Source organism: Molothrus aeneus, chromosome 5, assembly GCF_037042795.1.
Source record: "Molothrus aeneus isolate 106 chromosome 5, BPBGC_Maene_1.0, whole genome shotgun sequence".
Lineage (NCBI taxonomy): Eukaryota > Metazoa > Chordata > Aves > Passeriformes > Icteridae > Molothrus > Molothrus aeneus.
This window is the reverse complement of record NC_089650.1, coordinates 46185999-46203789: the sequence shown is the minus strand read 5'-3', so window position 1 is coordinate 46203789 and position 17791 is coordinate 46185999. Positions and strand designations below refer to the sequence as shown.

Below are 17791 nucleotides of genomic sequence, written 5' to 3'. Positions count from 1 at the left end.
CCTGTACAAAAAAGGCATAAGTACTACTTTTCCTCTGCACAAAACAAGAAATATTCAGACCAGTACTAAAAATTCTGAAAACTTAGAATAAAAATTACAATTTTATAAGAACTGTCATGGCTACAAAACCACTCTATTATTACACATGGTAAACAATATATCTTCATTACCAAAATATTTTAAACTGAGATTAAGTGTATATAGCTAAATAAAAAAATAAGGATATAAAGCTAATCCTTCATATAGAAGCATGTATTACAGTTGAGTCAATTTTAGAAACCTTTGCTCTGAGGAGGCTGTGTGAAAAGAAGGGGGTTTGTATTTCTATCAAGTTTCCAGAACTGGAAGTTTCTCTCATGGGAGTTCATTTTAAATGTTCACTTAGTTCTTACACCAGAGTTCCTCATTGTTAAGAATCTGACTTTCATTATACTTTAATGCAAACAGGCTGTCATATTTAACAGACAAGCAAATAAAATCCAGAAAATGCAGCTATTCATAATGTCGAGTGGGCACTATTGAAATATGCAGACCATGCAGGTTTCTTTTTTAATACGTGCAATTTTTATAGCACTTGGTATGTTCTAAGCATAACTATAGCTAACCTGCAAATCTCAACAAAGAAAAAGTTGCCCTACACATTGCAATAAGAAATAAAAGTTAAGCAAAAAAAAAAAAAAAAGAAAAGAAAAGAAAACTTTCACAGACACCTTCTGTTCAAGATGAGGGTAATACATTTTAATTACATTTTTACAGTGTTATGGGCACAAGGACTACACTTATCATTTTGTACTCTTCTCGAAGACCAAAGTCCTCTTCTGTCAGTGGATGCTCAATTTCATTTCAACCTGGGGCAAAGTCTGAGATGAGGTCAAGGAGCAATGATGCCTGTGCATGAAATGCAGAACGTCATTCCTCGTTTGTTCTTCAAAGAGTTTCACACGAACCTTGTGATGGATGAGACATCATTATCGATCATTAGAAAGAGCTCTAACCACAGCTCCGGAACTTAAAGCAATGCCCTCTGTAGCCAGGCTAGAGGTCCAAAGTCTGGCTCATTACTCGCAGCTGCTGTTCAGCGTTCCCACGCGAGTGTCCCCCCGGCAGGCTGGGGCTCTGTGACACTGCGTGACACACGCATAGGTGACCTCACAGGCTGCTGCAAGGTGAGGCGGGTGGAACGAGCATGTTAATGACACTAGCAATTAAAGAGGGAAAGCCGTATGTTTTACCTTGAATCCACATATACAGAGCAGCCACACATCTACAGACACAACTTCACACACGGCTCTGCTGCTTCTCCCACAAAGCAGCGGAGCCACGAGTGCGCCGTGTCACAGCCCCACGTACTAACAGAACCACTGTCACTGATTCCTTGTACCCGGAGCCGTGCCGCCGTGCCCGGGCGCGGAGCGGCGCTGCCCTCCCCGGGCACAGCACCCTCCCCGGGCACAGCACCCTCCCCTCCCCTGCCCTCCCCTCCCCGGGCACAGCGCCCTCCTCCCCCGTCCCCGGGCACGGCTCCCGCCCCTCCCTCCCCGGGCCCGGCTCCGCCCGCGGGGCTCCCCTCAGGCCGCGGGGCGGGGCCGGGGCGGAGCGCGGGAGAGCGGCCGCCTCGGGCACGTGTCCCGGCTGCGCTGAGGCGAGGCGCGCGGGAAGGGCCGGCATGGCCGCCGTGGTGTGCTCGTTCCGCGTCGTGGCGGGCGGCGACGAGGGCAGCGACAGCGATGACGGCGACTGGGACATTGGCGTCGTGCGGCGGGAGCCGCAGGTGGGGCTGAGCCTCCCTGCGCCTGGGGAGCCGTGGCCAGGCGGTCTCGGGGTGGGGGGCGGCCTCGGCTTGGAACCGTGAGGGGAGCGGGGCGCGGTGGGTGACAGGGGAGGGTGCGGCTGGTGCTTCCTCTCAGGCTGTTTCCTACCAGGGTACAGTGTACCCTCAATTCAGTTAATGAAACCTGGACTGTAGGGGTTTATCTTATTACCAAAACCCTTAATGTTTATTTGAAAGCTCTTTCTAAGTAGCAGACCCTAGTCCTAATCATATTTCAGCATGAGAGTAAATTTGAAAGTGACTGAAGGCCTATTAGGCTGTTTTATATCTTAAATCTCTTGAGACTGTTTCTGGCTAACATGAAGATTTCAGTAGTTATATTGCATGTAACAGGTGTGACGGATCCATCAGTGTGAGGTGGAGGAGAGAAACCCTCACCATCTGTGAGGGTTTTTAAGTGTGGGTTTGTCTCATGACCAGAATTGAAAAATGGAAGTATAACTGAATTCTTGAGGTCTTAGGCTAAAGGTTACAGCCAGAGTTTAAGAGGCCTTGACCTTTATGTAGATATTCCTATCCAAAGATGTGTGTTGTTTGAAAATTGTTGCCTGAGTAGAATAAAAAAAGGGCTAAATTGTTCTGTTGACTGTTTCTCACCTATGGTTCTCTAGACACTTTTGTTAGTCTTTACAAAAGTTATTGGAAAGATGGGCTACAATGTGCTGTGAAGTTTGAATATTTCTAAGTTATAAATTGGGAGTTAAAAACTTATAATAAAAGACAACTTCGTTTCATACCCACTTCTGTCTCTAAGGAAACTAGTGAATAATCAGTCCTCTGCTTACCAGTGTATGTAAATGTTTTGTACACTTGATATAGCTCCAGCACCAATCTTCAGCTGCATCTGCAGCTTTAATAGAGAACTAATCTATGATGCTTTTGAAAAGAACTTAAATTAGGTAACTGTCTGATGTGTAAACCAGTCTTTTGGTCAGTGCTTTTTTCAGCCAGAACGTTTATGATGCAGCACTACAAATGCCTCTGTCATCACAGAATTAGCATGACAGAGGAACTGTAGCCCTTCACAGCAGTGGACTTGTGCTGTTAGGCCTGCCAGTTAGTCACTGAGGTCCCCTGACTCAAACTCAAACTTTCATATCTGTTAGTTGTATTTTTTAATGTTGTACTTCACAATGTACCAAAAAAAAGGTATATAAATACATCGCAAATTTTTTCTAGGGTCATAAGATGAAAAAGAATCTTAATTGAAATCAAATTATGGTAAGTAAAATTGAGAGCAGCATGATAGCAGGTCTGTTGAGAAAGAAGAGAATGGGACCTCTCGGCAAAATTGATTTTAAAACTTAGGCTTTATAGTAGAACCAGATCTATGAAGATGAATAAACAAAAGTTATGTGATGCTTTTTCCCCTCTTCTTCTGTGCTGTGTCCTGTCAGAGATTATTAGTGCTTTTGTGCTGAAACCAAGCTGTATTGTTTTTGCCTGGAAACAGTCTCCAGATTTTGACTTAATTTTTCTTTGTTTATCTAGCAGTTGGATCAAATGTTGCAGGCAGACAAGAACGAGGCGTTAAAGAAGGCTCTGTTTCGTGGTGATGTGTCACTAATTGAAGAACTCTTAAACTCGGGTGAGGAAAAGTCACTTACAAAGTTGAACATTTTTTCTTGAACTCAGCAAAAATTTCAATTCTCATTTAAAAAAAGACTTTATATCCTTTACTGGAAACATTCACGTGTTCCTACATGCACTCACCCCATTATTTTGAAAGATTAAATTACTTTTTCAGTGACTCAGATTCAGTATTCCAGCACATTCCTTCTAATTTATGTTTCTTTTGTCGATCAGGAGACCTGAAAATTAAGAAGACTCTGTTTGAACTATGAAATAACATGTTTCTTTGTTTTCAGATGCATCTTTAACATGCAAATAGCAATTAGAAGCACTGAATTAGAGGTGGTTTAAATTGAGGGGAAAATTCAGTGGGTGGTCATTGGTGTTGAAAGTTGTACAGCATGGGGTAAGAAGGGGAGGCTAAGCTTTTTTATTTTCATGTTTCCACAGTTTGTAAATTCCTTTTCCTCTTTTTTTTTTTTTTCTCTCCTGCAAAGCACTGGTAAGTGTCTGGTATGTGCCCTATGTAGAACTGCTGTCCTGGCAACATCAGCTGAAAAAAGATTTTGTGATTCTGAAAGGTCTAACAGGCTTTTTGTGGCATTTGTCACTAAACAGTAGTCTGTTTTAACACTGAAAGCCTTTTTCCCTGTTCTGTTACTCAGCATTTGTCTTTAATGTGTTTGTTAATCAGTGTTAGGAAGATTGGATCACTTATTCAAGCATCCAGGGCAATCAGAAACTGCATAGCTGAGTTGACCTGCCTAGTGATAATTGTCAGCAAGTTCTGCTTCAGCAAGCAAGGAGAATATAGTAACCAAGAGTTTGTTCTCTGAGGAAAATTTGTCTTAGGGAAGAAAGTAGTTTCTTGGTTAGCAGTGGTCTTTTTCTGAGTTTTGAAACAATGACATTATTTGCCCTTTTAGAAGCCAACTGTTTCTCACCACAATGAGGGAATGGTTTTCTTTTTAAATTAAGCAAAACTACTGCACGGACTGAAACACAAGAAGTGCAGTACAAGCATGAAATACATCTGTCTTGCTTTTAGAAAATATATTCTTATTTATGAGTAGAGTTCTAGTGCCTCAGATTGCTTATTTGTTTTCTCCACCATCCATTTTAAATTGTTGTATTGCAGTGAAACAGCAATAGTTCACTTTCTGTGCTGATGCCTGCTGCACAGTGGACAGTTCTGTGCTGTTGGAAGATGATAACAGGTTTCTGTAAGAGCACAGGTTCAGGCCTAGGATTCATGCAGTCTAGTTTCCTGTCTCCTGAAACAAACAAGGCAGTATTATAAAAGAATATGTAATTTCCTTAAAATGGGCCCAGCAGTACATTCTGACCCATCCAGTACTGCTCTGCAAAGCAACACAGTGCCTATTTGGAGGCCTTCCTGAAGAAAGGTAACATTGTCAGTCTGGGGATCTGTGCTCAGATTAAATCTTTGCCACCAGCAATACCTTTAGTGTAGAAGAGCTTGTAGGAAGCTCACTACCTGCAGTCAGCCAAACTCAAGGTTTTTGTTGGAAGCGGATTTCCTAGCAAGACTTGGAGCTATTCCTTCAGGTAGAGTGAGACTGTGTTGTTTTCTGGCTTGGTTAGATGTTGCCTTAGTATTTTTGATGCTGCAGCAGTTTTACAGAGCTTCTTTAGGGGATGGACAAGCACAATGTTTTTCCTTAGCACTTCTGTTAAATGGCAACTTAGGAAAAAGTTTCTGAAGTACATGTCGCAAAAAGTAATGCAAACAAGTAGCACCTTCAAAGATGATTTGGACATTTTGGTTTGCTTCAGAAGTAGAATGCTTAACACCATGTGTTCCATTTCCTAAAATGGAATTAGAAATTACAATTCATGACAATTTAGGCTGATTAAAGATACAGCTACAGTCAAATCCTCCGTTTTCCTTCAGCAGTTTGTTCCACTTATATCTTTGAATGAGTGCTGGAGCTCATCTCATATTTTGTGAGCCAGCTCAGGGAATTATAAGTAGTAGTAAACAACAGGAATGGGAGGACGCCCAGTGTGTGAGAATAATTTTTCAGCTAGTTTAGGACTCTGAACCCTGAGTCAGGTGACCACCATAGCTGGCCCAGCAAAAGGAGACATTAGCAGCTCTAAGAGGACTCAGCTTTAAGGTCATGTGGGAGCAGACCTAAGTGCAGACAGACTTAATACTTCTACTGGAGAAAAGTCTTAGAGAAGCATTTTAGAACTTCCCCTCAGGTAAATGATGTCTGAATGTGAATGGATTCCAACACTGAGAGTTGTTCTTTAACTGAATGGAATTATTTAGCAGAGTTAAATCCTTCTCTTTAAAAACAGCCTTTCTACTATAGCTATTACTAGCCACAGTCAAGAAAGTATCTGAAAGGGTTATGGGAGATACAGTAATAATCACCAAAAAAAATTTCTTACTTTGCTGTTCTTTTGCTTCACTATTATTCATATTCTTTACATGGTTTCTGCTATAGAGTTTGTCTGTGGCCAGAATGTGTTTATCCTCTTTACTGCTTAAACAGGAAGATATTTATCTGTAACTCAAATTGTAAAGAAGAATGTTGCATCTAGTTTGTCTCCTAGCTGTAATTTGTGGGGCCATGTAACTGAAAAGCTCCTCTGCTCATACCTACAGAGGAACACGGATAATGGCAGGTGGGGGAGTCCAAATAATGCCATGTGTCTGTGATGCCAGCAGCTGGAGGGGATGGATGACATGCTGATACTGGTGCTGCTGTGTTCCTAAGAGTGCTCTGTTTGTCTGTGTTGATCACTGTGACTAGTGGTGTGTGTGTGCCCCTGCTGGGAGTACACACTCAGCATTGATATGGGTTGGACCTGCAATTCTGGAGTGCAGCAGCCTCTCTTCTCCCTGGCTGTTGGATCTGGCCTGATTTTTCAAAAAAGTTTTTTCTGGGCTTCACTGTTCTCTTGAGAAAATCTCAAGGGTCATTTTAAATGTTGAACTAACACTGCTTACTTCAATAACAGCTCATGTAATGAGAGTAATAACCTATTTGAGTAGTCATCAAGGTGAGACATTTCTGGTTCAGTCAACAACTCCTATAACCAAGCAGCCAAGGAGCCACATGACTGTTCCTGTTTCAGTTGTCCTTTCTTTGTCTTCCTCTGGGATTACAGCTTGTTTGCATTGGGATCATCAGTACCACTGAGTGGTACTTCAAGACAGTCACTACCAAGATGGTAGGAGGCTATGCAGGACAAACAGCATATTGCCAAATAGATCATTCTACTTCTAGAACTTGGAAAAAGCACCAGCATCATAGCAGATACTGGCTGGTATCCATGGACGAAAAGCATTGAGGAAAATGCCTTCTCAAGTGTTTTAATAAGCCTATATATAACTGCCAAGTAGGTTGTTAGTGTTGTTCTGATGTGTCTTAAAGTAAAAAGTTCTAGATGGGACTGCTTTTCTTCTCACAAGGAAAAGAGACTTAAAGACTGACAGGGTGACAGTTTTTGGGTATTTTTTTCTTCCTAGTATTACTTCAGTGGGCTGTTGAATATCAGACTTGATGAATTCTTGAAGTGACTTACTAGGAAGTACTGATATGACTGCTAAGGAACATTTGCTGGCTCCCCTTGTAGAACATTTGTGGGCTTCAATGAAAAGTTTTGTACAATGCACACAGGCCAGTGTGCTAGTATGCAGCTAGTATGTGTAGGCTGCTAAGGAGATTTGATTGTAAATTCTGTGACTTGCAGGTGTTACAATGCTTCAACACATGGCTTTCATTGGAATGCTACCTCTTTATTGATTCTGCAATTCCAGTGATCTTAAGAAATTAAAGAATCAATCCAAGAGCAGTGACCTGTTAGTCCCTCAGCTCTAGTGACTTTATATTGCTACACTGAACACATTTTTGATATAGTACCACGACAGGGAAAGTACACATTTTGCATGAAAAAGTATGCATGTAGCTTAACTGTCACAAATTTCTTAGGATAGTTTTGGGGGCTTTTTTTGGAGTGTTTTTTCCCAGAGATGTATTTTTGATTATCCATGGCCAGTCTAGGAGTAATATAGAACCAACTGATGGAAGCTTTTCTAAAGGAGGTAATATTTGTTGAAGGATTGAAAAATGCATGCAGGTGTTTAATAGAAAGTTGTCAGATGAGTCTGTCAGTCTGGTACTTGCTTCTCAGTGCATTTGGGCAGGCTGACAGGCATGCTTCTAGCCGTTTTAGCCATTCTGGCTGATACGGAGAGTAACAAACAATTCTGGTGATTGTGTTTGAACCTTGCATAGTCTCCTGTTTTCTCTTTTTATTGAGATAATATTTTGTTCGTACCGAACATAAATCTGCTAGCTAACTGTCTTTTAGGACAGAGAATAAAAGGAGTTGTGAGGCAGGAAACCCTAGTTGTTGTGATCCTAATTGCCTGACAAGCAGTTTGCTTCCACAGCAGTCTTCCTGCCTTGGCAAGAGTCAAATTTTTTCACTTTGATTGAAGAAAGCTAGAGGTAGAGAAAACAGATTCTGTGTGCTTATATGAAATTACTTTTGCAGCTAAATGTTTGAGGTTTTTAGTGTAGTCTTTCTGTGGTACTTAATTCCTTGGATTGAGAACTGGGTAAATAAAAATGTATTATAAAAAAGAAAATGCCATAAGAGATTTCTCTCCCTTGTTCTAAATGCAAACGGGGTGTAACCTTTGTAATGATAAATACTGAGAGTAAGTTTTATAAAAAGCATGTTTGTAGTGATGCAGTTTGATGATTGTAATTTCTTCAATTTTGACAGGTATCAGCATAGAAACCAGCTTTCACTTTGGATGGACTCCCCTGATGTGTGCAGCCAGCGTGGCTAACTTTGCAGTAGTACGTCTTCTTCTGGACAGAGGTGCTAATGCATGTTTTGAAATAGGTAAGATGGGAATGAAAAATACTGGCTGGTAATGCTCAGTACCAGACATTATCCTTATCCTTATTCTCTTGTTTATATGTGTAGGGAAAAAAAATCTAAAGTTCAAGCAGAACTGAGACCCACTCGACCTTTCACAGTTTTGAAGGAAAAGCAGTAGTTTTGAAGTTAAAATTGTGTTCTTGGAATTGATCTGGAATCACTTGGTGTGTTTTCTTGTTCTTTCTCTCTCAATTCCACTTTCTCCCACACCTCCCAAATCCCAAGTACTTTTTAAAAAAGTGTTTGGAAGTACGTGCTCAAAAATTGTAGTATAAAGTTGTACAGGTAAAACTTACTGTGTTTGATCCTGTTATGAAGTATGTATGTGCAGAAACCAGATCGCATCTCAAACAACATGAATAGCTTTCCAGTTCATGGGAAACTAATGTGGGCCTTTCTAAAACTAGAGTGCAATTTTTCTATTAAGAAAACTGTTCTTCATTGTGTTGCTAAATCACCTTTTTCTGCAAGAGTTCAGTGTAGCTTTTAAGTAATATCAATTCCTCTGTCAATTTTATTGGCATATTAATAACTCCTTTTTGACTTAAATTGTGGTTATTTTCAGTCTCTTCCGTTGCACTGGAATATTTATCCCACAGTACTGCCAAGTATGTGAGAGCAGTAATCATATTTTGCAGTAACTTGACAGTAGTCGCAGTAGTAGCAGAGTGAAATGCAGATGGTACAAATCTGATTCTGAAAATTTTCTCTAACCTCTAAGCAGTTAATCAGAGTATGAGATTAGAGTAGATTGCCTGCACCAAAAGCAACCATGCCTTCTTCTAATCACTATCCTTGTAGCCATTTTCAGAATTTCTGTGTCTGTCTACAGCTCGTACCTGTTACTTTTTTATGTCTATAGAAAGCTATAAATGGGGCAGAAACTCCTATGGGCAATAGTTTATGCTGACCAGGTAATCAAATGCATTTTTTCATGTGTGTGATCAACTATCCTTGCCCAAAGTGGCACTTTGCTAGGATCATATTTCTTGGTTTGTTTCCCTGTTAGACTGTGTAGGGAAACTCTAACTAGTGCATATGGGCAGCAAAGTACAGCCAGGAGCAATCTTGTAAGTCATTGATTTGGGTCAGGTCATGTATGTTCAGTATAGCTGTGCTATCCTAAGGGGTACTGAATCTCACCAGCCCTCTTGCTATTTTTTACATCAGCAGGCAATCATACAAGTGATCCTATAACAATAACCCTTTAATGCCTATAATCCTGATAAACAGCTATACTGTTAATCACCTCGAGTCGCTCTTCAGTCAGTCTCTATAGCTAGTTACTTAATTTTACCCTTTTTGGTAGTCCACAAGAACTAATATATCATTCACTGTGTGGTGGGTTTGAAATCTTGCATCCTTGAGGAATAATTTCACCAGAATTACTGGCGTTTTCATCTAGTCTGAACATAAACTTATATTTTTGCAGTCTTTCACAGTTATTCTCTGTAAAAGAGAAATCTAAGAATTCCAAGGTGTTTATTCCCTTTCATCTCTTGCTCACATGTATGAGCTATAGGTAGGCTGACAGAAATTAATTTTCCACTTTATCTCTGCCTGAGATAATGAATACAAATACAACTGCAGGTCCTTCCCAAATACCATTCTCAGACTAACAGTGCTTTATTTAATGTCCTGCCATCTTTCCATTCATGTTGTAGTTGATAATCAGGTTAAAGATTTTGAGTAAAAATTTGTCAGCATATAAAGTAATTTCTACATGAGGCAATTGAAAATTAAAAGATAGTATATTAAAAAAACAATTTAAATGTAGAACTGAGTTGTAGAAGTGGAAGACAAGAGGTGGTAAGAACAGTGGAGGTAATGTACATAACAAACTTTTCATGTCTAAATATAATGAAATCTGACCTCATTGAAGAATGAAGATGTTAATTATACACAGTCTTAAAATTTCTAAAAGAAAATTAGAAAATACGTTGTAACACTTGATAGGATATGCAGCTAATATAGGTGCAGCTAATATTATACTTCTTAAATGGATGAAGGCATGTTGGAACTTGTGAACAAGTTTGTGCAATAAACAAAATGGGCAGTTACTCAAATGGCAGTGTTCTAAATGACACTGGGGCCAGCTAACACATAGCACCAGCTAAGGTGCTGTGTTTCCCAGATAGAAACCATGGTAATCATGGGAAGGGAGGTCTCCTGTGTTCTGTGGGCAAACTGCAGTTGTACAGTTTTGATTTGTGAGCCAAGGTGTTATGTAACACCCAGCTGATGTCAGAGCTGGACAAGTAAATATGCTGGTATTCCTATGGACTGTGTAGATGCTCTTAAAATCCATATCTAAGCCAATACTTGTAATACTTTTCTTGCCACTACTGGACCATAGGAAGTTAATAAATTTAATTCTTTCTCCTTAAGGCCTATCATGAAGCCCTTTTGCTTCAAGTGGCTTTTGTATGGACCTCTGTTCTCCCCAAAATTGGTGTCACTATGTGTTCATAATATATTTCGTGTACCTTTTTCTATCCGTTGCAGGTGTTACTTCCATTTACTGGAGAGGAGGAACAGGGAGTAACTCTACTGGTGTGGAATGTATTTTGAGAAATAAGCATCTATACTTAAGCTCCAATTGTAGCTTTGGGGTACTTTCAAGCTATTTTAAACTTCAGTAGGAATAAATGCTTTACTGCTGTGATTCACTGTCATGTTTCTGAGTATCTCCTCAGGTGCCTTTTTCTTACCTGATCATTCTAGTGATTTTTACAGACAGGAAAACAAGATTGTTAGCCTTTTCCAAATATCATAGAGTATCAAAGTCTCAGTAGCAACTCTAGCAAATTTAAAGACTTTTAAAGGAGCTTCTGGATTAGCATGGTATTTACATTTACATATGTAATTCCCTAACTGCAAATTTCCAAACAGATAAATACACTGTGTTGATGGCAGCATGTACTGCACAAGCTTCAGAGGAGAACATCTTGAACACTGTTGAACTGCTTTTATCAAGGAATGCTGACCCTAACCTCACTTGCAGGTATTGAAAACCCCACATCTGTGAATACAGTAGAGAATTTAATATTATTATACAGAGACATGTTTATTGACATAGCTGTTGGTGGTATGTGTGAAGTGTACATACTTGTAATTTCACTGCTGTTTGTGTAAGAAAAGATTAGTACCCAGATATTTACACCTGTTAGTACAGTTGTTAATCTGAGTAAATAAAATTGTGATCAGCTTTATCAAATTTTAAGTATATTCTTCAGCTGAATAAAATAAAAATTAATCTTAATTATTCACTTGACTGAAGTATAAGTGTAATAGTGTCCTTCTTCAATTACAACTTTCTGTCTCACCGGTTTGAAGCAATGCATTGTGAGATGTCTGTAGTTTTACAGTCTGATGAAAGATTTCATTTCACATCAAAAAGAAGTAAATTCTGGACTGACCCCAGGATAAACTGTCTAACCTCTGCTAAAAAAATACTGCTTAGGTCAACTAGTTTTCAACAGTGTGGTACATTTTTTTGTACCACACCCTTTTCATCACACTACCTGGGATGTATAGACTGAGTAGCTCTCTAAAAAGAATAGAATTGAAGGCCTTTGGTTTTCCTTAGTAGAATTCAATTACTCAAGGCCCTGGACTTCACTATGAGCAAGTACTGATAGACAAGGAGGAAACAGAGTTCTCCTTAAGTGAAACTGATGTCTGGTACCAAATTTAAATGCTATTCTTTTATTCTTACCTGAGAGACTAGAAATTCTTCATGAGAGAAGAGAAAGCTACATACTCTGAAATAATTACATATTGTTGTTGTCAGATACCTGGGTGTTAGAATAAACATCCTGTTTTAAAAAATAGGGGAAGTCTTTGCATTATTAACTTTGTCTTGGGTGTTGGAAATGGAACCAAGAGTGCAGAGCTGCAGGTTTGTATTTGGACAGGCCTTTTGCTAAACTTTGGCGGAAGAGAGTGTGAAAGCTGACACAAGAGGTAGGAATTCTAATTTTTAAATTTTATTTATAAACTTGGGGTATATTTTGTATGGTTGATCTTTATATACAAATATTTATTTACTATCTTTTTGTGTACTTAGACCTTGTGGCTAACATGACCTATTCATGCATCCAGCAGATATGGTTGTGGCTTTTTCGGTTTTGCAGTAGTAGTCTTTCTCAAATGAAAAGATAAATTAAGTGACAATCAGAAATGTCATATTTGTGCTAAATAAAAGCAGAGACTTGAAAAATCCAGACCTTTTAATCTCAAACCTTTGAGCTGCCTTTATGCTTTTCCAGTATTTGACATATGTGCATGCCACTCCATCATTGGGTCTGCTTAGACAACAGCTGCTGTTTCTCATGGACTTCTTGCTCTGTGCTCAGAAATGAGAATAAAACACAATAAACTGCCTTATGTGATGATAAGGGATCAAACAGCCCCTCTCTGTGGCACTGCAGTCCCATTCCACCTGTTTCATTAGGGCAAGCAGGATGTTCTGTGGGAGTGATCAAGAACTGTCAGTGAGTTGAGATTATTGTGAAAGTACTTCCTTGTGTGATCTGCTTGCAGCAGGGGAAGAACTAAGGTTCTATTAGTCTCATGGTTTTCTTAGCATGTAAGAACCAGAATGATTCTAGGAAGCTTCTCTTTTGTCCACCAGCCACTGGAGTGTGTGTGAATGCAAAGCAGAATACTTAACCTTCATGTAAGCAGGGTTTAATGTTTATCCTTTCTCTTTTGCTCCATCAGGGCAACCAGAAGGCTCTTTTATTTAATGACATCTGGAGGTGATACACAGAAACTTGGAGGGAGTGGGTCTAATTTATGAAATGTCTGTGGAGTGGGGAAGGACTAGGGGGAAAGACACATGATTTTTGAAGTGCAAAGAAAGGAGGTGAGTTTAGGAATGGGTAGGTAGATGGTTTCTTTGCAAGGGGATATGGTTCTGAGCAGAAAGTATTCAGTAGCGTAACTTAGGATATTTTTGATAAATCGGAATTGGAACCTGAGTACTGGTGGCTGTAAAAACACTATTGTTGATGAGAATGTAGTGTATCAAAGCATAAGTGCTAGCATGAAGTGTTTTGAAAGTCAAACAAGTAGAGTAATGGCTAGGTGAGACATGAAGGCATTGTAAAGCCTGCTCTGAATAGCCATTTTGGAGTACTACAGCCTGAATGCTTCATTTAAGTGAGTGCTACCTTGAGAAATTTGTTTTGCTTATCTCATGTCATTCACCTTCCTCTTGCTCCAAAATGTAAATTATATACTTTATCCCTTTGTAAGGCTTGGAAATCTTTAAGTAGTGCTTTTTAATCTGCAGTGCTTTCCTAAAGTTATACTAAAATATGTTCTTCCAATATTACTTATTATATAGGATTTCCCACTTCATCACTAAATGCCACTAAGCCAGAAAATGGGCAAATAGATTATATTCTGTCACTGTGAACACACTGTTGCCACTTAATTTCTCAGTTCCTGGCTTAATGTGTAGCAGTGGAGTGGGGAAACTGACTCCAAAAGATTCTGAAGATGCTTCCTGTTTATCTGAAGAATTGTTCAGTTTACAGATCAATAGAGTAAAATAGTGTCTTGCAGCATCATTTCTTTGCTTGGGGATCTCAATAAGAAAAGATTGAGACTAAACTCTGGGTTAAATTGTTTTCTACCTGCTGTATTTTTCTAATATTATTGATACACTGGTCTAGTTAATAAAGATGTATCCAGTTACAAGGCTTTACTTAAAACTCAAGATCACTAATTTGAAATACTGAATTTTTATAGATGTCCCCCCAGTGGAAAGAAACCTGTGTGTAAATAGGAGACATCTCCTCTCCTTCCTCTTACGAAATTTTCCAGGAAGGTGAAGTTTGTTGTGCTTGAGATTGTGATCCCAAACACAAGCATGTTTATTTGTCAAGAGCAGTGAATTCTGCACCACAGATCCAGTTTAGTGACTTCTTTAAAGCTATTCAATACATTTTTGAGTCAGATGCTTGCCATCTAGAAGGCAGAACTTTATTACCAGTTCTGTTATGGCTCTTGATTATCCACGATAGACAGCTTCAGGGTAGTAGGTCTGTTCAGCTTGTTGTCTTATGATATAAATTTTGCCTCATTTTTTCCACAAGGTTAAGTGAGCCTGTAGGAACTTCTGGTGGTATCTATGGGTACATGTCACATACAAAGTTTGAGATGGCCCTAAAAACTAAAAAAGCTTAAATTTTTGTGGTTTTCTTCAGTCTTAGGGTAAAAGCAGGGAGACTTAGAGTGTGCAGCTGTGTTAGAGGATGTTTACATTGGATATGAGGAAAAGGTTCTTTTTGCCAGAGGGTAGTTGGGCATGGGAACAGGGTCCTAGGAAAATGGTCATAGCACCAAGTTTGACGGGGCTCAAGAGGCATTTGGACAATGCTCTCAACCAGGTGGTGTAATTCTTGGGCTTGTCATGTCTGGGGCCAGGAGCTGGACTCTGTAATCCTTGTGGGTCCCTTCCAACTCAGAGTTTTCTGTGACTCTGAAGATAAACAAACAAACAAAAATCTCTCTTCATTTCACGAGACCCTGCTTTTTATATAGGCGCTGCAAAACTGGAGGCAAACATAGTGCTTACTTAATAAATTGCTTATATGCCTTTTAAGATTTTATTTATTTACTGACTATGAAATGAGTATCATATTCAATATGGAAAAATGTCATGTGGCAAATTGTGTCATACAAAAGGATGTAATGGGTGTTTGGACAAGAAGGTCACCTGCAAGCCAGACTGCTGAAACACAGCAGTTCCTCAAAATTATGAAAGGATTCTTAAGATCTGTCTAGATGATTATCACTACACTCTCTATGAACATTTTTAGATTACACCAAGATGTACCAATATGTTTAGTTTCTCTTCAACTTAAGCAGGAAACAGTGGATTTGCCATGTTAAAGCTTGCTGTTGTGGTTGTGGAGGTTTGTTGCAGGGTTCTGAAAACAAGGTTTGTTTTCCCCAGTGCTCTTGTCTCCCTCCTGTGGCCGTACATTTAAATGGGTGCTGCTTTCATGGGGTGGCTCACGGCACCCTCTTGCACCTAGAGGTGCAAATTTGTGCAGCATTTCTATCCTGTAACAGCATTTCTATCCTGTAACATGTATTTCTATCCTGTAACAGCTTTTTCCCTTTGAAATTAAAACTCAAGCATTAAAATTGAATGCTTGCAGTACTAATTGCACAATGATGTTGATAGACCTTTTAAATGTTGTATTTATTGAGTTTTACCTGCGAATTGAGCAGTTCTTTTAGTGGCTTTAGTGTCATTGAGTTTTTGCATTGATTTCTGGTATCATGCCTGTACTATACAGCTGTAACTACATCAAATTCTTTGGAGAAAAGACTATTCTGGACCCTCAGGGCTTTTGTTTAGTTTTTTTTCCTTTGTAAAAACAGAAGATAGTTGTGATGTAGTATCAAAAAAAAAAGGTTGAGAGTGAGAGAAATGAAAATGAAATCAGGTGTGATTGGACTGGTTTTGCAGTCAGATGTAAGTGGTAAATACTTCAAAGGTGATGGCATGGCAAGTTAGTCAAAGGCTACCTACCACTGAAAAGAAAGAAGCATGGGAGTGAGTGTCCATGTTGAGCAAACAAGTTTGCATTTTGTGGCTACAAATTATTAGGTTATCATCAACTTCTGCTCATTCTTTAAAATACAGATTTCTGTATATGTCTTTGTATAGACAGCTCTATACAGATCTATAGAGATAGCGAGATATATGGATATCAGTTATTAAGTTGAAGATGGAGATTATAGTCTTTCTCTATTTTTATAGTAATCTCCATAGGGTAATTCATGTCAGAAGGGATTTCAGGAAGTTTCTAGTCCAACTTCTTTAAAGCTATGTCTGCTGTAAAATTGGGCTAGGTTGCCATCTGGTCAATGAGATTGGAGAATAAAACATTTCTCTGAGCAGCCAGTTCCACTGATTGGCTATGCTGCATGGTGAAATGTCTCCTCATATATAGTCAGAACTTCTGCTTTTGTAGTGTTGATGAACTAAGTTAGAGACTAGTTCTAGAAAATAAGAAATAGAAAATAGCAAGAAATAGAAAATCTTATTTTCTGTTCTAGATTGATACAAGTCTTTTTGCTTCATTACCAAGTTACTTTAGGTTGTTGACTGTATGTCTTGAAGGTCTGGTTACCTTTCATTTTGCTTATCTCTGTGTGATTGACCTTTTTCCCCTAGCATAAGGTTGTTTCAAATTTGTAACGTTACTGGATTACATTCAGTACAATTTTAACTGTGTTTGCATAAGACAAAACATTATCCTTGTATGAATGATCGAAGCCAAAGAAAGATGTGCAATGCCTTAGTTCTAGCAGTATTCTCTGGAAGGAGGCAGAAATTTTAAGGCAGTTGCTTTAAGACATGAATTTGGGGATCCCTCTAGTGGCTGATGAACTTATTAAGAAACCCAGTATTGGGAAGAACAGTCCTCCCATCAGATATATCGTAGCACAATAGAATAATCTTTAGAAAGCAGATTTTTGACATGGAGCTATACATTACAAGCAATACATAATATTTTTCATTTAAAACTATTGCTTTTTAAAATACAATATATTTTAATTAAACAACAGTAATAAAATATTTTACCTTAAATCTTATTACTTAGTAGCAACCAGAAACTCTATAATCTTTTTCCTCCAATACTGCCTTTTTTTTCCTTAATTCTGCAGTATTATTCCACCAAAGAATGTGTTAGGCATCTCAAAGGTACTTTGCAAACAGAAGCTTTTGAGAAATATTTCGTAATGGCTTCATCTTGTAAGCATCTCTAGAAGTGTAAGATCATGTCTTGGTTTGAGACACTTCAAAGGAGAGCACTTTGGCATGAATCATCTCATTTAAGTATTCCAACAATCCCTTCCCACCAATAACAAATGAATAATAATAGATGAAAGAGAAAAAACAGTGGTTTATTAAGAAACAGAATGCCAAAAGGTGCGGGGAAAAAAATAAAAAACTGCTAGACCTCATACTCTTCTGCAACAAAGAGAGACTCAAAATGGTGGAAACTATCTGTTCCCAAAATGAGCCTGGTAGGAGAGTTTCAGGCTATGTAGAACAGAGTGCCAAGATGGTGTGAGAGCCCTCCCTGGAAGGCAGGAGCCTCACAGAACTGTTCCAGCAGCAGACAAAGAGCTTCCCGCAGAGTGGGCACAGCAGGTGAAACAGCTGGGCTGGAGCCACTCAGTGCATCCTCTCCTAACTCCATGCAGTCAACATCATCTTGGGCTGGAGCAGGGTGGCTCTGCTCCACTTCTGCCAGCATGGTGCCCCCCTGGATTTTCAGACAGGCAGCTGCAGAATTCACCCTCAAGGTAGCTCAGATATTGCTCCTGCAGCTTCTCTGAGCCAAGGGGGAAAAAAACCAAACAGAATGGCCATTACCTGAGCAGAGATCAAGCGGGCAGCAATGCAAATACCACCCTGAG

The 17791-nt window shown here is 39.2% G+C and overlaps 1 protein-coding gene across 1 annotated transcript in view; it reads left to right on the top strand.

Moving 5' to 3' along the window:
• The first annotated feature begins 1666 nt into the window (after nucleotides 1-1666).
• Nucleotides 1667-17791, top strand: part of ASZ1 (ankyrin repeat, SAM and basic leucine zipper domain containing 1) — a 35639-nt gene continuing 19514 nt past the window's right edge. The window contains exons 1-4 of the mRNA XM_066550603.1: nucleotides 1667-1771; nucleotides 3323-3419; nucleotides 8174-8296; nucleotides 11228-11339. Of these exons, the coding sequence (XP_066406700.1) occupies nucleotides 1667-1771; nucleotides 3323-3419; nucleotides 8174-8296; nucleotides 11228-11339 (437 nt within the window). The remainder of the gene's footprint in view (nucleotides 1772-3322; nucleotides 3420-8173; nucleotides 8297-11227; nucleotides 11340-17791) is intronic.